Source organism: Papio anubis, chromosome 20, assembly GCF_008728515.1.
Source record: "Papio anubis isolate 15944 chromosome 20, Panubis1.0, whole genome shotgun sequence".
NCBI classification, from domain to species: domain Eukaryota; kingdom Metazoa; phylum Chordata; class Mammalia; order Primates; family Cercopithecidae; genus Papio; species Papio anubis.
The window spans coordinates 35,620,500-35,645,288 of record NC_044995.1 but is presented as its reverse complement, the minus strand read 5'-3'; the positions used below and the strand labels follow the sequence as shown (position 1 = coordinate 35,645,288).

Genomic DNA, 24,789 nt, shown 5'->3' with positions numbered 1-24,789 from the left:
GAACTACCGCTCCCATGATGCCTCGCGATTGTGATTCGGGACGCCATTGGTCTGCGGGACGCGGTGCTTGCCGGGAGATGTAGTCTCTTCTGCTCTGGCTTTGTTGCTCAGGGCAACCGGTTCCTCAGGCCCGAATGTGGCGGCTGCCTCTGCGAATGGACGGCGTGGGAGGAGGTCTGCAGGGCTGGTGGGGAGGTGACCTGGCTGGGCGTCCGGGCTCGCGAGGGGGATACGGGGAAATGGGGCCTTCTCCGTGGCTGAGCTGGTTGGGCAGCTGCAGGATGGTGCCGCGCCTCAGTCTCCCTGCCTGGAGTCTATTGGAGCGTGGTCCTGGGCGGGTCGCTTCATAGCTGGGGAGAAGAGCAGGATGGTCTGAGGGGCGCTAGGGTTTTCAAATTTTGGTTTGTTGGTTTTTAACAACTTTGTTGAGCCTTTATTTACATACCATAGTGTTCGCCACTTTTAAGCTGACGACTCCGTTATTTTTAGTAAATCTACAAAGCTGTGAAGTCGTCGCCGTCATCCAGTTCATCCAGCTTTAGAACTTTGCGTCAGGCGGGGTGTGGTGGCTCACGCCTGGAATCCCAGCACTTTGGGAGGCAGAGGCGGGAGGATCACTTGAGGCCAGGAGATCCAGACCAGCCTGGGCAACATGGCGAGACCCCATCTCTCAAAAAGATAAAAATAAAAAATTAGCCAGGTGTAGTGGCTCGCGTCTACAGTCCTAGCTACTCGGGATGTTGAGGCGGGAGGCAGGATTGCTTGTGTCCAGGAGGTCAAAGCTGCTGTGAGCTCTGATCATGCCACTGCACTCTGGCTAATTTTTTGTATTTTTAGTAGAGATGGGGTTTCACCATGTTTGCTACATTGATCTGGAGCTCCTGACCTCACGTGATCTGCCAGCCTTGGCCTCCCAAAGTGCTGGGATTATAGGCGTGAGCCACAGCACCGGCCTGATCTGCTTTCTGAGTTTATTGGTTTGCATTTTCTTGACAGTTCTTACAGATGAAATGATAGGGTGTGTGGAGTTTAGTGTCTGGCTCCTTTTTTAAAATTTTTTTTTGAGACAGAGTCGCGCTCTGTCACCCAGGCTTTAGTGCAATGGCGTGATCTCAGCTCACTGCAAACTCCTCCTCCCACGTTCAAGCAATTCTCCTGCCTCAGCGTCCTGAGTAGCTGGGATTACAGGTGCACGCCACCATGCCCCGCTAATTTTTGTATTTTTAGTAGAGACGGGGTTTCACCACGTGGGTCAGGCTGGTCTCGAACTCCTGACATCGTGATGCACCTGCCTCGGTCTCCCAAAGTGCTGGGATTACAGGCGTGAGCCACCGGGCCCGGCTTGGCTACTTTCCCTTCATATGATGTATTTGAGATTCCTGCATGCTGTTATATTAGTATTTGTTTTTTAAATTGCTGAACAGTATTCCACTGTATGGATGGACCATAGTTTGTAATCCATTCACTAATTAATGGATAGTTACATTGTTTCAGCATGTTAGCCAGGATGGTCTCAATCTCCTGACCTCATGATCCACCCGCCTGGGCCTCCCAAAGTGCTGGGATTATAGGGGTGAGCCACAGCGCCCGGCCCAAACAGCAGGTACTCTTATGCAAAATTGTCTCCCCTTCCCCCACAGAATGGCTTCTGCAAGGAAAGCCAGCTGTCCCATACGCGATGTTTTTGGTGACTTCAGTAACACTTCCTTAGAAGATTCAACAATGGAAGAAATCAGAAACTTCCAGATCAGTAGAAATCTTACCAAAATAGCACCTGGTCATAGCAGATTTCTAAAAAGAAACCAAACTCTAGGTGAGAAACACTTACTCCTAAAAGAGAACCCTGTACTGGGGAGTGGACCCAGCCTTGCCTCAAGTAGACCGCCCACCACTGACTCCAGGATCCGAGCCAATGCCGCACTCAGGAAGCTGGCCCAGCTGGAAACCCGGATCATGAATCGGAAGCTGCAGAGGAATTTGTCTGACACAGAATCTGACTCAACGACCACCAACGCCAGTCTTCCAAAGAGAGCTGACAGAATCCTCGCCCGGGGTGCAATCGAACTTGCGTCCCAGAACACAGACAAAACTTCCCAGAATCAAGTCCGTGAACTTCCTGTCACGGAAAATAATGCACAGAACCCAAAGGTTAGTAGGTTTCTAAAGAAGAAACAACCATCTGTTGAAAACATATCCCCTGAAGCACCTGTTGGGAAAGAGAGGACTTTGCAAACCCCCAAACAGAAAGAACCTGCTAGAACATTTGATTCTCCAGACAGTGACGAAGAAGAAATGAAAGTGTTGCTAGGAAGCTTGATGGACTCTTCTAGAGAAAAAAAGACGAGTCAAGGCTTCAGCAGTGTTAACGTCAGTGAGGAAGAAGAAAGAAAACTATTTTCGGTAAGATTTTTTTTTTTTTGGTAAATTCATTTTTATTAATTTAATTTTTTTTTTTTTTTGAGACGGAGTTTCGCTCTTGTTGCCCAGGCTGGAGTGCAATGGCACAACCTCTGCTCACCACAACCTCCGCCTCCCAGATTCAAGCGATTCTCCTGCCTCAGCCTCCCAAGTAGCTGGAATTATAGGCATGCGCCACCACGCCCTGCTAATTTTCTGTGCTTAGTAGAGATGTGCGTTATCCATGTTGGTCAGGCTGGTGTCGAACTTCTGACCTCAGGTGATCTGCCCGCCTCAGCCTCCCAAAGTGCTGGGATTACAGGCATGAGCTACTATGCCCAGCCAGTGACTGGCTTATTTTTTTATATATATATATATATATATTTTTTTTTGAGACCAAGTTTCACTCTTGTTACCCAGGCTAGAGTGCAGTGGTGTGATCTCGGCTCACCGCAACCTCCACCTCCCGGGTTCAAGCAATTCTCCTGCCTCAGCCTTCCTGAGTTTGGGATTACAGGCATGTACCACCATGCCTGGCTAATTTTGTATTTTTAGTAGAGACGGGGTTTCTCTGTGTTGGTCAGGCTGGTCTCGAACTTCTGACCTCAGATGACCCACCCGCCTTGGCCTCTCAAAGTGCTGGGATTACAGGCGTGAGGCACCATACTCAGCTTTTTTTTTTTTCTGAGACAGGTTCTTGCTCTGTCACCCAGGCTGGAGGGTGCAGTGGTGCAATCTCAGCTCACTGCAACCTCTGCCTCCCAGGCTCTAGTGATCCTCCCACCTCTGCCTTTCAAGTAGCTGCGACGCTTTGTCACCAGGCTGGAGTACAGTGGCCCGATCTCGGCTCACTGCAACTTCTGCCTCCCTGGTTCAAGCAATTCTTCTGCCTCAGCCTCCCGAGTGGCTGGGATTACAGGTGCCCGCCACCACACCCGGCTAATTTTTGTATTTTTAGTAGAGATGAGGTTTCACCATGTTGGCCACGATGGTCTTGATCTCTTGACATCGTGATCTGCCCTCCTCAGCCTCCCAAACTGCGGGGATTACAGGCGTGAGCCACCACGCCCAGCCTGGCGGAATATTTTCTACTTCCAACATTATCTTACCTAAATATTGTACCGTGACTTTCAGAAATGAAGAGAGAAAGGAGATGCAGTAAGAGAAAAATGTGATCCCTGCGGTGTAGGTCTCATGCTCCCCGCTAATTGCACTGTCTGTCGAACCATAAGAACTTAGGTATCGGCCAGATATGGTGGCTCACACCTGTAATCCCAGGGCTTTGGGAAGCTTAGGTGGGTAGATGCTTCAGCTGTGGTCAAGGCCAGTCTGGGCAACATGGCAAAACCAATTCCTACCAAAAAAAAAAAAAAAAAAAAATTAGCCAGGTGTGGTGGCCCATGCTTGTAGTCCTAGCTGCTTGGAAGGCTGAGGTGAGAGGATCGCTTGAGCCCAGGATGTCGAGGCTGCAGTGAGCTATGATTGAGCCACTGCCCTCCAGCCTGGGCAACAGAGTGAGACCCTGTCTGAAAAAACAAACAAACAAACAAACAAACAAACCCCACAAAAACCTTAGTTGTCATAAGTTTGTTAATTTCAAGTATTTTATATCAGGTCCCATCTCCGCCGAGAGCATTTACTGTGCCCATTGTGGAACTCTCCAGCGCAAAGCCGTCTCAGACATCACACCTGCCAACCTCCCTGGCAGTAGAGAGAACCGTTCACAGCGCTCACTCAAGAGCAGACTCCCCACAGAGTCACGTGTCCGGTGACACCACCTCCCACACGCCGTCAGTTTCCATCACAGGCGCCTTTTCAAAATCAGCGTCTTTAAGAATGGGGCACGTCAAGCTTGCGTCCTCCCCTGGAAGGAGTGAGGCTGAGCCTGTGGATGAGCCGGTCTCAGAAGGTGCTGATAACAGCCTCGACGGTAATCCCGGTCCCCCTGCAAAGCCAGTACCTTGGGCAGGAAGGGTGGGGCCACCTTTAGAGTCCCCGATGCAGTGGTCACGGGGCATTGCCACAGGCAGGGTATTTTGAGTCACATCACACACTCAGCTTTCTAACTTTCTTGTCTGGTTGAGGGGCCAAGTCAGATTTTTGTGCTATCTTTATTTATTTATTTATTTATTTATTTATTTATTTATTTAATTCTCAGACAGGGTCTTGCTCTGTTGCTCAGGCTGGAATGCAGTGGGCATGATCATGGGTCACTACAGCCTCTACCTCCCAGGCTCAAGCAATCCGTCTGTCTCAGCCTCCTGACCAGCTGGGACCACAGGCGTGTGCCACCACACTGGGCTACTTTTTGTATTCTGTGGAGACCAGGTTTCGCCGTGTTGTCCAGGCTGATCTTGAACTCCTGGCCTCAGGTGATCTGCCTGCCTTGGCCTCCCAAAGTGCTGGGATGACAAGTGTGAACCACCACACCTGGCTTACCAGCTCATCTCTGGAGTCAATTTAAACCTGTTGGAAGCTGTTGGAGGCTAGGCCTGGTGGCTCATGCCTGCAATCCCAGTGCTTTGGAAAGCTTAGGCAGGAGGAGTTTGAGACCAGCCTGGGCAACATGGTGAAACCCTATCTTTACAAAAAATACAAAAATTAACTGGGTGTGGTTGTGCACACCTGTAGTCCCAGCTATGTGGGAGGCTGAGGCAGGAGGATTGTTTGAGCCTGAGAATTGGAGCCTGCCTGGGAATTGGCGGCTGCGGTGAGCTGTGAACACACGACTGTGCTCCAGCCTGGGTGACAGAGCAAGACTCCATCTCTAAAAAAAAACTTTTTTAAACCCAAAAACCTGTTGGAGCACCAGAATCTCCACAGAGAACCCCATACTCCTGGGTGCCGGCACACACTTGGTTCAGACACTGGCCTCCACCCTAAGGTTCTGCAGTGCCTTTCACTTGCTGTACTACATATATATATATATAATTTAGAACTCTTTTTTTCAGAACTCACAGTCTATTAACTTGCTGTAAATGACAACATAGGATGCTTTGGGGCCATGTCTCAGGTCTGCCCCTGCTCCACAGTCTTCCCCCTGTTTCCCCCCAGCTGGCTGGGTGCCCTGCCACCTCCCACCCCTTACACCACATGCGTACTTCTCAGCAACTTCCAACAGTGCACTCTGATCAGCTGCTAATCTGTCTGGACCAGGGGCTAGTAGGCCTATTTTCTGTCTTTTTTTTTTTTGAGATAGAGTCTCGCTCCGTCACCCAGGCTGGAGTGCAGTGGCGCGATCTCGGCTCACTGTAATCTCCGCCTCCCAGGTTCAAGCGATGCTCCTGTCTCAGCCTCCCGAGTAGCTGCGACTACAGGTGCGCACCACCATGCCTGGCTAATTTTTTGTATTTTTAGTAGAGACGGGGTTTCACCATGTTGGTCAGGCTGGTCTTGAAATCCTGACCTCGTGATCTACCCGCCTCGGCCTCTCAAAGTGCTGGGATTATAAGTGTGAGCCGCGGCGCCTGGCCCTGTCTTCTGTTTTTTTTGTTTTTTTTTTTGACAGAGTTTTGCTCTTGTTGCCCAGGCTGGAGTGCAATGGCATATCTTGGCTCCCTGCAGCCTCCACCTCCCGGATTCAAGCAATTCTCCTGCCTCAGCCTCCTGAGTAGCTGGGATTACAGGCGCCCGCCACCGCACCCGGCTAATTTTTCTATTTTTAGTAGAGACGGGATTTCAACACGTTGGCCAGGTTGGTCTTCAACTCCTGACCTCAGGTGATCCGCCCGCCTTGGCCTCCCAAAGTGCTGGGATTACAGGCGTGAGCCACTGCGCCCAGACTGTCTTCTGTCTTTAGAAAGCTTTCTCAGAAGGCAGCCACGCTCCTTCCTTTACACATTGTCTATGGCTGCTTTCACACTGTGATAGTGGAGCTGAGTAGTCACAACAGATAATCTATCCCCAAAAGCTGGAAATTTCCCAGCTAGCCTTTTATTTTGTATCATTGTTATTATTATTATTTATTATGATTGTTATTTTTGAGATGGAGCCTTGCTCTGTCACCCAGACTAGAGTGCAGTGGCGTGATCTTCGCTCACTGCAACCTCCGACTCCAGGTTCAAGCGATTCTCCTGCCTCAGCCTCCTGAGTGGCTGGGACTACAGGTGCGCACCACCAAACTTGGCTAATTTTTGTATTTTTTTTTGAGACGGAGTCTCGCTCTGCCGCCCAGGCTGGAATGCAGTGGCCAGATCTCAGCTCACTGCAAGCTCTGCCTCCCGGGTTCACGCTATTCTCCTGCCTCAGCCTCCCGAGTAGCTGAGATTACAGGCGCCCGCCACCTCACCCGGCTAGTTTTTTGTAGTTTTTAGTAGAGACGGGGTTTCACCGTGTTAGCCAGGATGGTCTCTATCTCCTGACCTCGTGATCCACCCGTCTCGGCCTCCCAAAGTGCTGGGATTACAGGCTTGAGCCACCACACCCGGCCAATTTTTGTATTTTTAATAGAGACCAGGTTTCACCATGTCGGCCAGGCTGGTGTTGAACTCTTGGCCTCAGTTGATCCGCCTATCTCTGCCTCCCAAAGTGTGGGATTACAGGCGTCAGCCACCATGCCCGATGATGAGGATGATGATGATGATGATGATGAATTTTTTTTTTTTTTTTTTTTTGAGACGGAGTCTCGCGCTGTCACCCAGGCTGGAGTGCAGTGGCGCGATCTCGGCTCACTGCAAGCTCCGCCTCCCGGGTTCACGCCATTCTCCTGCCTCAGCCTCCCGAGTAGCTGGGACTACAGGCGTCCGCCACCTCGCCCGGCTAGTTTTTTGTATTTTTTAGTAGAGACGGGGTTTCACCATGTTAACCAGGATGGTCTCGATCTCCTGACCTCGTGATCCTCCCGTCTCGGCCTCCCAAAGTGCTGGGATTACAGGCTTGAGCCACCGCGCCCGGCCGATGATGATTTTTTGAGACAGAGTCTTGCTCTGTCGCCCAGGCTGGAGTGCAGTGGCGTGATCTCGGCTCACTGCAAGCTCCGCCTCCTGGGTTCACACCATTCTCCTGCCTCAGCCTCCCGAGTAGCTGGGACTACAGGCACCCGCCACCACGCCCAGCTAATTTTTTTGTATTTTTAGTAGAGACAGGGTTTCACCGTGTTAGCCAGGATGGTCTTGATCCCCTGACCTCGCGATCCGCCCACCTCGGCCTCCCAAAGTGCTGGGAGTACAGGTGTGAGGCAACGCGCCGGGCGGATTATTATTATTTTTTAGAGACAGGGTCTCTCTGTGCTCCAGGCTGGAGTGCGGTGGTGTGATCATTGTTCACTGCAGCTTTGAACTCCTGGTCTCAAGAGATTTTCTGGCCTCAGCCTCCTGAGTAGCTGGGGCTACAGGTGCACATCACCATGCCAGGGTAATGTTTTAATTTTTTTGTAGAGATGGGGTCTCACTATGTTGCCCAGGCTGGTCTCAAACTCTTGGGCTCAAGCGATCATTGTGCTTCAGCCTCCCAAAATGCTGTGATTATAGGTGTGAACCACTGCCCTGCCTTGTCCTATAGAGAAAAGGTGTGTGGACCCTTGGGCTGGTTTTTTGAGGACAGGGACTGCATGTCTTCATATCTTTCTAAACATTTGTGGGATATTAGGCCGGCCGCACTCACACCTGTAATCCCAGCACTTTGGGAGGCCGAGGCAGGCAAATCACTTGAGGCCAGGAATTCGAGACCAGCCTGGCCAATTGGTGAAATCCTGTCTGTACTAAATATAGAAAAATTAGCTGGGCAAGGTGTCAGGCAGCTGTAATCCCAGCCACCCAGGAGGCTGAGGTGAGAGAATCACTTGAACTTGGGAGATGGAGGTTGTGGTGAGCCAAGATCGTGCCACTGCACTCCAGCCTGGGTGACAGAGTGAGACTCTATCTCAAAAAAAAAAAAAGAAAGAAATTTGTAAGATTTAAAAAAAATTATGGAGTAAATAAAGGAGTAAATTCAAATGCTATACTAATTCTTTAATTACAGAGTTTAGAATAAATATTTTATCGCTTGGTGATCTGTCTCCAGCTGTCAGTGAGAACTCCGATTTGGAACAGGAAGTAAGTACAACAAAGTCATTTTTCATTGTCGATTGTTTTTGGCTTTAAAATTTTTTTAAAAAAATTTTTAAAAATTTAAAAATTGGGGAAGGGTTCACTCTGTTGCCCAGGCCGTCCTCAAACTGGGCTCAAGCAATCCTCCCTACTCGGCCTCCCAAAGTGCTGGGATTACAGGTGTGAGCGACCATGCCTGGCCCAATGTCGATTCTTATGTGGAAAAGCAAGTCATGTTTCATTTAGGCCTATAGTTTCCAACTCTGCCCCCCAGGGGACATTGGCAATGTCTGGTGACGTTTTGGCTGTCATGACTAGGGGGTGGGTGACAGGTGCAACTGGCATTGTGAGTGGGTGGAGGCCAGGAACCCTGCTCCATATTATGGAATGCACTGGGTGGCCCCCAACTACAAAGAATGCTGTGGCCCCTGATGTCAAGAGTGCAGTAGGTGAGCGACCCTGATTTAGGTGCTAACAGGATGAAGCCACCTTGGTTAGCCGGTGATTAAAGCACATCCCACCTAAGCCGCCCGTGACAACGTCTGTGCGGAGGCAGCACTTCACCCGCTGTATCCAGTCACACTCCCTGTTGTGATTTTTGTGCTGGTGGCCACCGGCACTGTCAGATACATGTGTTGTGATGCATAGTGATGACATTTTAATTTAAACATTTTTATTATTATTATTATTTTTTTTTTAACTTTTTTTTTTTTTTGAGAAAGCCTCGCTCTTATTCCCTAGGTTTGAGTGCAATGGCTCGATCTCAGCTCACTGCAACCTCCACCTCCCAGGTTCAAATGATTCTCCTGCCTCTGCCTACCAAGTAGCTGGGATTAAGTCGCCTGCCACCATGCCTGGCTAATTTTTGTATATTTTAAAATTAGAATAGAGTTTCACCATATTGTAGGCTGGTTTTGAACTCCTGACCCGAGTGATCCAGCCACCTTGGCCTCCCAGTCTTCTGGGATTACAGGTGGGAGCCACTGCACAGCTATTATTATTATTATTATTATTATTACTATTTTTTTGAGACCAGAGTCTTGCTCTGTGTAGGCTGGAGTGCAGTGGCAATCTCAACTGACCTGCAAGCTCTGCCTCCCGGGTTCCACCTGTTCTCCTGCTCAGCCTCCCTGAGGTAGCTGGGACCTACGAGCTTTCCCTTCCGCCATGCCTGGATAATTTTTTTTTTTTTTTTTTTGAGACAGAGTCTCAGCTCTGTAGCCCAGGCTGGAGTGCAGCGTGGCCCAGATCTCAGCTCACTGCAAGCTCCGCCTCCCAGGGATTCATGCCATTCTCCTGCCTCAGCCTCCCGGTAGCTGGGACTACGAAGCCCGCCACCTCGCCCGGCTGTTTTTGTATTTTAGTAGAGGCGAGGTTTCACCGTGTCAGCCAGGATAGTCTCGATCTCCTGACCTGCGTGATCCGCCTGTCTCGGCCTCCCAAAGTGCTGGGATTGCAGGCTTGAGCCACGGCGCCCGGCCATTTTTTTTTTTTTTTTTTTTTTTTTTGAGACCCAGAGTCGCTTGAGTCGCCCAGGCTGGGTGCGGTGGCCTTTGATCTACCGACTCACTGCAAGCTCCCGCCTCTGGGTTTACGCCATTCTCACCTCAGCCTCCCAAGTAGCTGGGACTACAGAGGCCACGCCCGCCTCGCCCGGCTAATTTTTTGCATTGCCCCAAAGTAGGAGGCGGGGGTTTCACCCGTGTTAGCCAGGATGGTCCTGCGTCTCCTGACCTCGTGATCCGTAGCCTCCATGCCAGTACTGGGATTACAGGCATTGAGCCACCCAGCCCGACGCCTGGATAATTTGCAACTATTTTTGAGTAGAGGCGGGGTTCCACCGTGTCAGGTGGTCTCGATCTCCTGACCTCGCCCAGTCCATGCCTTGGTCTCCCAGAGTGCTAGGATTACAGGCATGGCCACCACCCGACATATTATTATTTTTTTGAGATGGAGTTTCGCTCCGTTGCCCAGGCTGGGACTACAGTGGCACAGTCTCAGCTCACTGCAACCTCCACCTCCTGGGTTCAAGCAATTTTCATGCCTCAGCCTCCCTAGGTAGCTGGGATTACAGGCACCGTCACCATACTCCACTAATTTTGTATTTTAGTGGAGATGGTTTCCTTCATATTGGCCAGGCTGGTCTCCAAACTCCTGACCTCAGGTGATTCACCCACCTCAAAAGCCCAAAGTGCTGAAGAGATTACAGGCATGTGCCACCTGCCTAGCCAATTTATTTATTTGCCAGACAGGTCTCACTCTGTCATTCAGACTGGAATGGGATTGGGGGATCATAGCTCACTTCATCCTCAATGTCCTAGGCTCCAGAAGCAGTCCTCCTACCCAGCCTTCTGGTGGCTGGACTACAGGCATGCACCATGCCTGGCTTTAATTTTATTTTTGTAGCAGAGATGAGACGACTGGGTTGTCCAGGCTAGTCTTGAACTCTAACTTCAGAAGCATTCTCCTGCCTCAGCCTTTCAAAGGGAGTGCTGGTTGCAAAGTGTAAGCCATTGCTTTAGGCATGATGAGAGCAATTTTTTAATTATTTTTTTCTTTCTTTCTTTTTTTTTGAGGCGGTCTTGCTTTGTATTGGGCTGGAGTACAGTGGCTGGCGGGTATTAGCACCACTGGCTCGCCTCCTGGGATTCACGCCATTCACTCACCGCCTCGGCCTCCGGTGTAACCCGGACTGCGCACCGCCAGCCTTTCGGCTGGCTTTTTGCTTATTTTAGTAGAGGCGGTTTCCGCTGTATTGTTAGCCAGGATGGTCTGCGTCTTGACCTCGTGATCTGCCCGCCCTCACGGCCTCCCAAAGTGCTGGGATTACAGGCGCCCAGAGCCACAGCCCAGCCTAATTATTTTTTTCTTATAGAGAGAGGTGCTTTGCTATGTGTTGCCCAGGCGGGTCTTGAACTCCTGAGCTCAAAGGATCCTACTGCCTCAGCCACCTAACATTTCATCAGTCTATGATGGAAATGTTTTACAGGCTGGAGTTTCACTCTTGTTGCCCAGGCTGGAGTGCAATGGGTGCGATCTTAGCTCCGCCTGCAACCTCACACCTCCGCGGGTTTCCAGAGTGATTCTCCTGCCTCCAGCCTCCGGTGGCTTGAGTTTACAGACGTGGCACTTGCACCAGCTGACTCATTTTGTATTTTTATTGAGAGACAGGGTTTCTCCATGGTAGATTGGGCCCCGGTTTCAAACTCTGGGCACTCAGGTGATCACCCTTGGCCTCCCCAAAGTGCTGCAGGTTTACAGGCATGAGCCACCGTGCCTGGCCGAAACTTAATTTTTTAATTTTTATTTTTTTTCTTATAGAGATAGGGTCTTGCTATGTTGCCCAGGCAGGTCTTGAACTCCTGAACTCAAAGGATCCTACACGCCTGGCCACCCTGAGTCCCTTAAGTCCATGATGAGAGTATTAAATGCACCACCATCCATGTGCCATGGCATGTGTCACCCCATCAGGCTTCCTGCAGCCCCATAGGCATCCCGTGCTGAAGGCGCCCACGTTTGCTGAGAGTCTCCATGCCTGATGAGGAGCTGGTGTGTCCCCCTTGCCTCTTGGAAGGTGCGAGGAGGTCCCAGCTCCCTAGAGTCACAGTGTTCTTAGCATGTTGATCTTTCCAAAACACTTCTGGCTGGGTGCAGTGGCTCACGCCTGTAATCCCAGCATTTTGGGGAAGGCTGAAGTGGGGCAGATCAGGTCAGGAGGTCGAGACCATCTATAGCTATACGGTGAAATCCTGTCTCTACTAAAATACAAAAACTAGCGGGTGTGGTGGCTGGCACCTGTAGTCCCAGCCTCAAGGGAAGCAGAGGCAGGAAGAATGTGAACCCCAGGGCCCGGAGCTTGCAGTGAGCAGATCCATTACACTGCACTCCAGCCCTGGGCTGACAGAGGCAGTCCGTCTCAAAAAAAACTCGCTTCCCAGCCTCTGCACCATTCCTTATTTTAGAGGTACTCAGAGAGAGAGAGAAAACAGCTGGCAAAATCTTCAGAGCCGAGGTGTCACCTTTGGTGATGCCCCAGGCAGGCCGGGCGAGGAGCTGGAACATCACACAGGGAAAGGCCGCCTCTGCAGAGGGGGATGAGAGTGAGGTCTCGGAGCATCTCAGTGCCAGCTCGGCTCCTGCCATCCAGCAGGACAACATTTCCAGCATGCCGCCATCTGAAGGCCCCGTGGTGAACACAGTCAGCGCAGCTTATTCTGAGGATTTTGAAAACTCTCCAAGTCTGGCATCATGGGCCTTTGGCCCGTTCAAGGTCTCTTGCGGCGAGCCTTTCCCGAGGGGCGCTCTGTCTGAATCCTCTTCAAGTGTGAAGACAGACCTTCCACAAACAGCCGAGGCTAGGAAAAGTCAGACGGAGGCATTGACAAAGTCTTGTGAAGGAAGGACACAGCTGTGCAGGCCTTGGGACTACCTTCACCTATGAGTGGACCAAAGGTAAGCACTGGGGCCCGTGGGGGCCGGGGCAGCCGGGACAGGAGCTCAGCGTGTGGTTTACAGCATCCTGGGAGACACGTGGGAGAGCTCAGGTTCCCGAGATCTGGGCTCTTGTTATTAATCACCTGGAGGGGTTGGCCAGGCAAGGTGGCTCACACCTGTAATCCCAGCACTTTGGGAGGCCGAGGCAGGAGGATCACCTGAGGTCAGGAGTTCAAGATCAGCCTGGCCAACATGGGGAAACCCCATCTCTACTAAAAATACAAAAATGAGCTGGCTGTCGTGGTGTGTTCCTGTCATCCCAGCTACTCAGGAAGCTGAGGCATGAGAAGAACGCGGGAGGCAGAGGTTGCACTGAGCTGAGATGATGCCACTGCACTCCAGCCTGGGTGATAGAATGAGACTCTATCTCAAAAAAATCACCCAGGGACCTTGGCTCACCATTTCCTCTTCCATGGACGAGGGGCTGCTGCCCTGGTGTGTCCCGATGTCTTCCTAGCCCTGAAGCGTTCAGAAGGATCAGAATCAAGGACTAGGGTAGCAGCTCCCACAGGATGATTCTGTCACGGGGGCCTCCAGCAGGGTCTGGAGACATTGTGGTTGACTAGCTTAGGGTGAATGCTGTGGCATCTGCTGGGCGGAGGCCGGGGTGCTATTCTACACCCTGCAGTGCACAGGATGCCTTTGTCCTGGAGAATGAACACCCTGGGTGACTTACCAGACATTTGTCTCTCTCTCACTCTGTTTTTAGAGATGGGGTCTTGCTGTGTTGCCCAGGGCTGGAGTGCCAACCTGTCCCGCAAACTCATTTGCGCCTCAACCTCCCCAGGCTCAGGTGATCCTACCTCAGCCTCCCGAGTAGTTAGGATTACAAGCATGCACCCCTTTGCCTGGCTAATTTTTGTATTTTTTTGTAGAGACAGGGTCTTGCCATATTGCCCAGGCTGGTCTCAAACTCACCAGGCTCAAACAGTGATCTGTCGGCCCTCAGCCTCCCAAAGTGTTGGGATAACAGGCATGAGCCACTGTGCCCGGCCCTGTATCTTTTTTTTTTTTTTTTTTGAGATGGAATCTTGCTTTCTTGCCCAGGCTGGAATGCAGTGGTGCAATCTCGGTCACTGCAACCTCCGCCTCTCCCGGGTTCAGCTGATTCTCCTGCCTCAGCCTCCTGGGCGGGATTACAGGTATGCTACCCGTGCCCAGGCTAATTTTATATTTTAGTAGAGATGGGGAGGTTTCTACGTCACTATTGACTCGTCTTGGTTCCTGACCTAGAGTGATCACCACTGCCTCAGCCCTCTCAAAGTGCTAAGGTCCCTAATGGCTCCTACACACTCAGCCAACATCATTTTAAAAGTGTTTTTTGTAGAACAGGGGTCTCCCCTATGTTTCCCCAGTCTGGTGCTCTTTGAACTCCTGGGGTCAAGTGATCAACCCACTGCCCATATTGACCCATAGAAAGTGCTGAGGCTACAGGCGTGAGCCACCATGCCTGGCCTTCAGGCATTTCTTTCATTCCCGGCTTCAGTCTCGGCTCTTGCTGGTAGGCCCCATTCTTTTAAACATTCCCATGTTATTATTTTATTTATTTTATTTTATTTTATGAGATGGGGCCTTGCTCTGTTGCCCAGGCTGGAGCGCAGTGGTGCGCACTTGGCCCACAGCCTCCTCCACCTCCCGGGTTTACGCCATTCTCCCACCTCAGCCTCCCCAGTAGCTGGGACTAGAGGTGCCTGGCTAATAAACATTCCCTTTCAGTCTCTCTTTTCTCATCCATATGGCTCCTGACAAAGTAGACTGGATGTGAAAAATGATGTAATTCCCAGCCTGGCCAATGTGGTGAAACCCCGTCTCTTCTAAAAATACAAAAATTAACTGGGTGTGGTGGCGCACATCTGTAGTCCCAGCTACTCGGGGGGCCGAGGCACAAGAATCGCTTGAAACCAGGAGGTGGAGGTTGCAGTGAGCCAAGATCGTGCCATTACACTCCAGCCTGGGCGACAGAGTAAGACTGTCTCAAAAAAAAAAAAAAGAAAAGAAAAGCGACGTAATTCTCACTGGATCTATTTGTTTTGATTTGGGGGTTTCACCGAACATCAGCCTGACTGACCCCTCCCCCGAGGAGAGGGGTGACTGGTGTCTGTTTCTCAGGAAGGAAAGTCAGTCACATTGACTGAGTAAAATCACCTGGAGGTGTTAAATGGCATTTTCAACCTGGGATCTGGGCTCAGAATTGTTTGTGTCTGTCTGCGTTTCTGTCCGTAGTTTTGGCAATTTAGGGCTGCTTTCATGAAACACTGGCGAGGCTGTTCTCCTAGACTAGGCCTGACAGGGAAAGGAGAGAGAAAAACAGCAGCCATAAGCACGCTGGCCTCAGAGCCCAGGGGACACAACAAAATCCCAAGGTCAACAGTGACCCTTAGAAGAAAGGCTGGGAAAGCACATTTTCCACTGCTCTCGAGTCCAGCCACCGTGAGCCGGAGCCACCACTGCACCCAGCTGGGATGACTGTGCCTTGAGCCAAGAAAACCTAACAGAAAAATGGAGGCAGCCGTGGGAAATATTTGAAAGGGGAAGAGGGTAAAAAAAGCAAAGAAGGGCCGGGCATGGTGGCTCACGCCTGTGATCCCAGCACTTTTGGAGGCTGAGGCAGGAGGATTGCTTGAGCCCAGGAGTTCAAGACCAGCCTGGGCAACATAGGGAGACCCTGTCTCTACAAAAAAATTTAAAAATTAGCCAGGCGTGGTGGCGCAGCTGTAGTCCCAGCTACTTGGGAGACAGATGGGAGGATTACGTGAGCCCAGGAGGCTGCAGTGAGCTGTGATCATGCCGCTGTACTCCAGATTGGGCAATAGAGCAAGACCCTGTCTCAAACCAAAAAAAAAAATGCAAGAGTGGCGATCACCTTCAGAAAGAGGAAAAAACAAGCTCACATAGTTTATTCCAGGGTCGTGTCTGTGGACCTGAAAGTCATTTCTCTGTGTCCTGTCTGCTTACCCCTCTCTTTGTCCCCGAGATAGTGGCCGGTATGGCAGCCATGGGGCCTGCCCTGGGAGGTGCCTACGTGGACCCGACACCCATCGCCAATCATGTTATCAGCGCGGATGCAATAGAAGGTAACAGCCCGGCTTGGGGGATCCTTCCTGTCACATTTTACAGGACTCATTTCACCTGCAGGTTCACACCCGCTCTGGAGGGGTGGCACCCCTTGCATACTGGCTTCCAGGGCTCCATTGGACAGGGATTATTGCAGCCATGGGCACCTGCCATGGGGAGAGAAAAGGTGTGGATGCCCTTGAACCTTCTGTCTCTTGCAGAGGGACACCAATGTCCCATAAAACAAGAGGGTGAAGAATGATGCTTGTGTGCCCTGCACCCCAACAAGGCCACTTTTTTTGTTCGTTTTGAGACAGAGTTTTGCTCTGTTGCCCAGGCTGGAGTGCAGTGGCGTGATCTCCACTCACTGTGACCTCCACCTCCCGGGTTCAAGTGAATCTCCTGCCTCAGCCTTCCGCGTAGCTGGGATTACAGGCATGCGCCACTACGCCTGGCTGGTTTTTGTATTTTTAGTAGAGACAGGGTTTCACCATGTTGGCCAGGCTGGTCTCGAACTCCTGACCTCAAATGATCTGCCCACCTCAGTCTCCCAAAGTTCTGGGATTACAGGCATGAGCCACCCCACCTGGCACAAGGCCACTTTTGTGTGTTCTCCTTGGTGGCATTACATCAATAAGCCATAGTTTATTTCCCCTGAAGACATTTATTGGACTGATACTGAGTTGCACAGCCTGGGTAGACATGCCCCTTGCCTCCTGGGTTGAGTCTGTGTGGCCCTCAGAAAGGCTCCAGTTCAGCCTGAGGCATGAGGAAGGAGCCCCAACAGCCAACTTAGAGAGGTTAGTCTTTGCCGAGTCCAGTGGAGCCACCAAAGGCTTATGATACACGTAGGAGTCCATCTGGTACCTACTATTTTTTTCCCTTTTCAATTTTAATTTTTTTTTTTTGAGGCGGAGTCTTGATCTGTCAACCCAGGCTGGAGTGCAGTGGTGTGATCTTGGCTCACTGCAACCTCAGTCTTCCCGGTTCAAGCGATTCTCCTGCCTCAGCCTCCCAAGTAGCTGGGACTACAGGTGCCCGCCACCATGCCTGGCTAATTTTTTTTGTATTTTTAGCAGAGATGGGGTTTCACTATGTTGTCCAGGCTGGTCTCAAACTCCTGAGCTGGTGATCCGCCTGCCTCGGCCTTCCGAAGCGCTGGGATTACAGGCGTGAGCCACCGTTGCTTAAACCCAGGAGCTGGAGGCTGCAGTGCGCTGTGATGGCACCACTGCACTCCAGCCTGGGTGGCAGAGCAAGACCCTGTCTCCAGAAAAAAACAAATAGATTTCAGGAGGTAGCCTGGCACCTGAGCAGTGGGGGGGCTGCAGAATTTGTGGGGCCCTGGTGAAGCCACCGAGTGACGCGGAGCTGGGGCAGCCCTGACCGCCTACAGCCCGGCCGTGCTGGCGCTCCATGATGTGCTGAAGCAGCAGCTGAGCCTGACGCAGCAGTTCATCCAGGCCAGCCGGCACCTGCACGCCTCCCTCCTGCGCTCCCTGGACGCGGACTCCTTCCAATACCACACCCTGCAGGAAGCCAAAGAGGTGAGCGCAGCTTCCCACGGGCAGGGGCAGGGCGGTAGGGGAGCGGCAGCTCTCAGATGCTGGCCGAGGGGATGTGGGCAGGGGACTGGGCTCCAGCGCTCAGCCCAGGGCTGCAGGGATGCAGTGGGGCCATCGCCTTCTGTCCCTGTGGAGGGGCCTCATTTCTTTTTTTTTTTTTTTTTTTTTTTGAGACGGAGTCTCGCTCTGTCGCCCAGGCTGGAGTGCAGTGGCGGGATCTCAGCTCACTGCAAGCTCCGCCTCCCGGGTTCACGCCATTCTCCTGCCTCAGCCTCCCGAGTAGCTGGGACTACAGGCGCCCGCCACCTCGCCCTGCTAGTTTTGTGTATTTTTTTAGTAGAGACGGGGTTTCACCGTGTTCGCCAGGATGGTCTCGATCTCCTGACCTCGTGATCCGCCCGTCTCAGCCTCCCAAAGTGCTGGGATTACAGGCTTGAGCCACCGCGCCCGGCCAAGAGTTTTTATCTGATTACCAGCCGGAGGCGATGGCTTACACCTGTAATCTCGGCACTTTGGGAGGCCAAGGCGGGCAGATCGCTTGAGATCAGGAGTTCGAGACTAGCCTGGCCAACATAGTGAAACCCCGTCTCTACTAAAACTACAAAAATTAGCTTGGCATGGTGGTGGGCGCCTATAGTCCCAGCTACTCAGGAGGCTGAGGCAGGAGAGTTGCTTCAACCTGGGAGGTGGAGGTTGTAGTGAGCCGAGATCGTGCCACTGCACTCTAGCTCGGGTGACAGAGCAAGACTCTGCCTCAAAAAAAATTTTTTTTTATCTGATTACCAAAAATTACGTGCCTGTTTCCTGAAAATCTTGTTACAGAGATGTGTAACCTGCAATTCCTTCTTAATTTCAGAGATAACCATTACCAACTTGATATATATACTCATTCAGACTTTTGTATGAACCGTAGTATGCATATTTCTGTTTTTTAATTTTTTTGAGATGGAGTTTTGCTCTTGTCTCCTGGGCTGGAGTGCAATGGCGTGATCTTGGCTCACTGCAACCTGTACCTCATGGGATCAAGTGATTCTCCTGCTTCAGCCTCCTGAGTAGCTGGGATTACAGGTGACTGCCACCACGCCCAGCTAATTTTTGTATATTTGGTAGAGGCATGGTTTCACCATGTTGGCTAGGCTGTTCTCGAACTCCTGATCTAAGATGATCCACCCGCCTCAGCCTCCCAAAAAGTGCTAGGATTACAGGCGCAAGCCACCATACCTGGCCGCAAATTTCTTTATAGAAATGGCGTTACACAGGCGCGGTGGCTCACGCCTGTAATCCCAGCACTTTGAGAGGCCGAGGTGGGTGGATCACGAGGTCAGGAGATGGAGACCATCCTGGCTAACATGGTGAAACCCCGTCTCTACTAAAAATACAAAAAACTAGCCGGGCGAGGTGGCGGGCGCCTGTAGTCCCAGCTACTCAGGAGGCTGAGGCAGGAGAATGGCGTGAACCCGGGAGGCGGAGCTTGCAGTGAGCCGAGATCGTGCCACTGCACTCCAGCCTGGGCGACAGAGCAAGACACCATCTCAAAAAAAAAAAAGAAAAAGAAAAAGGCGTAATACTATACACAGTCCTTTATGGTGATCTATTTATAAACTTTATGAATTTTTTTTGTTTGAGACTGAGTTTCGCTCGTTGCCCAGGCTGGAGTGCAATGGTACGATCTCGCTTCGCCACAACCTCCCCCTCCTGGGTTCAAGTGAATCACCCTCCCGAGTAGCTGTGATTACAGGTGTGCATCACCATGCCCAGCTAATTTTTCATATTTTTAGTAGAGACAGGGTTTCTTCATGATGGTCAGACTGGTCTTGAACTCCACACCTCAGGTGATCCACCCGCCTCAGCCTCCCAAAGTGCTGGGATTATAGGCGTGAGCCACCGCCCCCTGCTTTAAACATTTTATATACAAATTTTTCAATGTTTATTTCTAACAAGTGATGTTCAAGGCCAGGCATGGTGGCTCACTCCTGTAATCCCAGCACTTTGGGAAGCTGAGGCAGGGTCGCTTGAACCCAGGAGTTCGTGACCAGCCTGGGCAATATAGCAAGACTCCATCTCTACAAAAAATACAAAAACACTAGCCGAGCATAGTGGTGTGTGCCTGCAGTCTCAGCTCTTTGGGAGGCTGAGGTGGGAGGATCACTTGAGCTGGGGAGGTTGAGGCTGTAGTGAGCGACATAGCGAGACTCTGTCTCAAATAACCAACCATAATGCGATGATAATACACAAACCAAATTTACCAAGTATCAAGGAATGTCCAGTGTTGAGATTTCTGCTTGTCTCATTTAAAGTTGTGTGTTTTGTTCCAATTTTGTAATCCAGATCCAAAGTCCATACTACCTGATGTGTCCTTTGAGCCTCTTAAGTCTAGAGCAGCGACCAGTTCTCAGCATTGAGTGGTTGGGGATCCTCAGGAAGCCCTATGAAAGCGATGCTGGGCCTGCAAGCAGGCTGGGCGTTTCTCCTATGTGCCTCGGGGACGCCGTTTTGGAACTGCGCCCTCGGGGTCCCCTGCACGCCAGGCCTCTCGTTTCCCTGTGGTTTATCTGCTGAAGAGGGCAGGCTGTGAGTCCCATGGGTCTCTACAGTCTCAGCTTTGCTCATTGCACCCCTCTGGGGGCTTTGAACTCATGCCTCTGTTGGGCGTCCATCAGCCAATCCGATGCAGGCAGAAGCCAGCTGACTGTGCCACCTGGCTGCAGCCCACCATAGCTCCCAGCTGCCTGCTCCAGGCGCTTCTCCCTGATCTCAGCCACTCCAAGGGCACCCACAGGCACCCCTCCCTTTCTGTCAGGGCTCCCCACTCGCAGGGCTGACCTGGGTGTCCCCCTACCCTCAGTGTTACCACAGCCCCGTGTGCCAACCTGTCACACACATCCTGTGGTTTTACGGACAGGTGCCGGCTCCACTCCCTCCTCCAGCACCCTGTCTCAGAGTGCTGAGGTGACGATGGTGACAGTGTGGTCTGTCCTCTGCCTGACAGTACATTAGGTGCCACAGACCTGCCCCGCTGACCATGGAGGACGCGCTGGAGGAGGTGAACAAGGAGCTGTGAGCACCAGCAGGTGGAGCTTGATGTGACATCTAACAAAAGGTACTCTGTCCTATGTACTCAGTGTGCACACACACAAACACAAGAGCTCATCAGTGTCCAAGTGTGACATTCCGTGGTGGGGCAGGCAGTGCCGGGATGAGGGACACACACACAATCAGCATCCAGGTGTGACATTCCGTGGTGGGGCAGGCGGTGCCGGGATGAGGGACACACACACACATCAGCATCCAGGTGTGACATTCCGTGGTGGGGCAGGCGGTGCCGGGGTGAGGGACACACACACACACATCAGCATCCAGGTGTGACGTTCCGTGGTGGGGCAGGCAGTGCTGGGGGTGAGGGCCCCAGACTCCTCTGAGCCAAATCCCAGCTCAGTGACAGCTCTCCCAGCAGCATGCCCAGCTCCATGACACCACAGGCCAGTGGAAATAGTTTCAGTGGAGCTGTCCCTACTCACAGCAGGACAGGGGCCACCAGCCTCTGCAGAGCAGCTCCACCCAGGCAGGTCCTGGCACCCCAGCGAGCCAGAGGAAGGTGGGGTGGACGGCAGAAGCCCTGCTCGAGGATATCGACATGGGACCAGGTCAGCACGCTGGGGACGCCACGTGAGCCCCTGGGCAAAGCCTGTGACCCCAGGATGCACAGCTCAAACCAGGACATGCGTCTCCTCAGTCAGCCCGAGCACACCTCTGACTTACACACGTGTGGGAGAAAGGTCTTTAAAAAAAGGCTTTATTTGAAGGCAAAACAATGAAATCCACAAGAAATTACTAACAGCACGTGTTTACGTCTTATCCTGAATCATACATTTTAACAATTCACAGCTACAGGAAATCTAGAACAAAATCAAATATTCATCACGTTGGGTTGAAAAGTTGGAGGATTTCGCATCTTATTGAAAATTTTTCAAAAATGTTTTTGTACAAATGAATGGCATTGCGCCAGGCTGCCCACGGACACCACGTGTGGCCAATTCCCAGCAGTTGCCCACCAGCTTCCACAGGGGCAGCTCCCTCCTGGCCTCCCCTCCCTTCGGGGGTGTGAAATGAAATGATGGAGCGGGAGGTGCTGGCTGGGGTCGGGCTCCACGCTCTGGACGGGACGGGGCCATAGCACACACCAGCCGGCGCAGGGTTCTTCCAAGTGCGAAACTCAAGCAGGGGATGCGACGGGCACAGACTCCAAGGGAGCGCTCGACCTGAAGTGTCTTAGGCTGGTTTCCTGTTAGAATCTTGTTTCCCAGATAACAGCAAATGGCTACATTCCAGAAAAAAAATATCAACTTAAACAACTAAAATAACTGAACTAAGGGCCAGTACGCCTTCGAAGAATTGGGTTTCAGAATCTCACTGGGCCCCCTCTCAGGTCAATATTCTTTCTAAAACTAAACCAAGGGGAGTAAAAATGAAAACCCTGCCTCACTTTGCAAGTCAAGTCAAAAATGTTGTGTTTCTGTTTTTCAATCTGCGGGCAGTCATGGCACTGGGCCTCAGCTTTGTCCCTACACAGCCGAGGGGAAACCGGGTCAGGGTTGGTGGGCGCTGGGAGCTGGAGGACAGAGCTGGGGCGCCGGCTCTGGCCCAGCCCAGGCCGACCCCTCCCGCACATGCTCCTCCTGGAGCCTAAGAGGAGGCTTCAATCTGACGTAGGGCAGATGCACATCCATCCCTTCATGGGTGAAGAATTCTTACTCGGGGCGGAGGGTCTTGTGTTTCTTGCTTCACTGTACAGGAAAACAAGCCTGGGGCCCTGGTGGCTGTAGCGCCTCCTGGTCTGGTCTGTGGGTGGCGCCCGTGCCCTCCACGCCATGGAGCATGGTGTTCCCATTGGGCATGCGCTGGTCTTCCTTCTCTTCCTGTGGCTCTCCACAAGTGGAGACGGTGTGAGAACTGAACTGTCACTGTCATCTTCCACTGCCAGTCAGCCAGGAAGGTCCCACGGCCGGCACCGCTGGCCACCGGCGCGGCGCTTCCCGGCATGGGCGCCTACTTACACTCGTCCCTGGCCTTCATGCGGGCAATGAAGGAGTAGCTCTTGTTCCTGCGGTAGTTCTCGTAGGGGTCGTCCAGGGCCACGCCCACACCTTTATACTGGTCCCACTTATCCCGGACGTCCCCGCCCTTGATGGGGTCCTGGATCCCTTGCTCCTTCGCGCCGAGGCCGCCAGAGCCACTCCAGCCTGGAAACAGAGACGCACAGTCACAACCACGACAGGACGGAGGCAGATGGGGGTGCACATGGGGGACTGAACGTCCAGACACGCAGTGTAGACATGGGAAATGGGTAGAGAACTGGCCTGACTCCATCCATCCCCACATGCACTGAGGGAGAGAGCGCTGGCGACTCCCGGGTCCAGCACACTTGAGGACCCTTCCCGTGCCCTCCCCATTCCCCCTCCTTACCCATCTTCACCAGCATCTGATGGCCTTTGTTCTCTTCTCCGAGTCTTGAGTCAGGGATGGGAGGTGCCGAATTAGAACCCAGACCAGCAGAGGAACTAAAATCGAGACAGGTTATTCTTTTAAGAAGTAACTGAGACATTTATTGGAATGACAGTGATGAGGGCCTCACAGCTGCAGCTTGCGTGCATGCTCACTGTCGCCAGGTGACACTGTATGCAGATTTTGCGTCTCTACCCGTTCATCCTGTCTCAGCTAGACAAGGGGGCTCCAGATGCTGGCCCCCACCCCACGCTCAGCATTGAGAGCAGGGCACCTCAAACCCCGATGGTGGTTAGAAAGCAGACCCCAGCTACCGCCTCAGGCTTTGCCAAGTGACTACTGTGGTGAGGGTGAGGGTGCCACTGTCCCTGGGCTAATGCTGGCAGCCTCCTAACTCCTAACATAGTCTCCTAACCACCAATGTTTCCACATTCACAGCAAAGCACTGCAGCATCCCAGCGTTACCAGCGCGACAGGATCTTACGGCGGGGTGGGGCTCCTGGACCGTGACCGGCGTCTTCTTCCTGGGGAGTACGACTTGGACCGGGACCGTGACTGGGACCGGGAGCGGCTTCTCGAGGAGCGTGACCTGCTCCGACTTCTGCAGGGAAGGGTGCCCAACGGTCAGCAGCAGCCAGGCGTCGTGGGGAGGCCACAGGAAGAGGCCTCGGGCACTGCCCTCCTGCGGCAGCCTCTGCCTACCTGGATCTGGAGCGGGAGTAGGAGCGGGAGCAGGAGCGCGACCTTGACCTTGAGTACGAGCCTGAAGACTTGGAGGATCTTGAGTTGGAGCGGGAGGAAGAACGCCCTCGACTCTTGGATCTGCTCCGAGACCTCGAGGGTCCACTGTGGGGAGAGGCCTGATGATCGCGTGCCCCTGTGGCAGCCCACCCTGGCCCTCAGGTTCCTGGACGACCCCAGATGCAGGGTGTGGCTGTGGATGTGGCGCCATGGCCACACAGTGGTATCAAGTTCCTAAACAGTGTGGCCGAGCCTGCTGCTGTGCGAATTCAGGCCGTGTGGAAAACACTGCCCCACAGGCACAGGCTGTGTGAGGGTGGACATGCTGAGCGTGTCTGGAGTCTACTCTAAACCCTCCCATCGCACGTGGTGGGCTCTGGCCGCCCGGCCACTGCAGACATCTGCGCTTTACCTGTTCCTCTTCTCCTGGCCTTTCCTCCGCCGCGCCCGCATTTTTGCTCGGAAGAACTCATAGAGACCGTTCTGCTCCCAGCCTTCACTGTAAGACACGGCATTCCCTATGTGACCACGTGACGCCCACCCACAAGGAACTCGTGGAAAAGTCATCAGGAGTTAATCCACAGAACCTTGGAGAGTACATGGCCCTGTGGCTGTGGGCTCTGAGCATGGGTGCAGCAGACCTTGGCTCAGGGTTCCCACGGGGCCGTCCTCCTGCAGCCCAGTGGCTCCTCTGGTGCCCATGCCCTTGCCATCCTGCTGTTCCACTGAGGTGGTGGGGACTGATGGTCTGTGGAACTGGGGAACAGGAACACTGACTCATGGGTAGACAGGCCTACAGCCCGGCACAGGAAGAAGGGGTGACCACTGGGAAGGGTGGGCTGAGGGCCCTGTGGCAGCCGGCTGCTTGAGACGTGCCGCCATACCACACCTTCCCTAAGTTCTTCTGATGTGTCTCCATTAAAATGCCCTCCACTGAGGGCCACGTGTGTGCTGTGCCTGTGACACACACACTTGTCACTCGGGCAGGGGGGCAGTTTCTCCTGACGGAC

At 52.5% G+C, this 24,789-nt stretch overlaps 2 protein-coding genes across 3 annotated transcripts in view; one reads left to right on the top strand and one right to left on the bottom strand.

Moving 5' to 3' along the window:
- The first annotated feature begins 25 nt into the window (after positions 1 to 25).
- On the top strand, positions 26 to 24,784 carry C20H19orf44 (chromosome 20 C19orf44 homolog). The gene is given in 11 exon segments (XM_031659792.1): positions 26 to 174; positions 1,641 to 2,400; positions 4,012 to 4,327; positions 8,356 to 8,433; positions 10,910 to 10,918; positions 12,398 to 12,843; positions 12,845 to 12,875; positions 15,896 to 15,991; positions 17,352 to 17,518; positions 20,526 to 20,636; positions 23,477 to 24,784. Coding segments are annotated over 9 exon segments (1,974 nt in total). The 5' UTR covers positions 26 to 174; position 1,641; the 3' UTR covers positions 20,598 to 20,636; positions 23,477 to 24,784.
- Positions 21,313 to 24,789, bottom strand: part of CHERP (calcium homeostasis endoplasmic reticulum protein) — a 24,235-nt gene continuing 20,758 nt past the window's right edge. Inside the window, exons 13-17 of one of the 2 annotated variants that reach the window (XM_009193789.3) lie at positions 24,192 to 24,278; positions 23,741 to 23,884; positions 23,523 to 23,639; positions 23,000 to 23,094; positions 21,313 to 22,776 (exon numbers count right to left, since the gene is read on the bottom strand). In XM_009193789.3, the coding sequence (XP_009192053.1) occupies positions 22,583 to 22,776; positions 23,000 to 23,094; positions 23,523 to 23,639; positions 23,741 to 23,884; positions 24,192 to 24,278 (637 nt within the window). In that variant the 3' untranslated portion in view covers positions 21,313 to 22,582. The remainder of the gene's footprint in view (positions 22,777 to 22,999; positions 23,095 to 23,522; positions 23,640 to 23,740; positions 23,885 to 24,191; positions 24,279 to 24,789) is intronic. The other variant, XM_003915109.5, reaches the window with a different exon arrangement.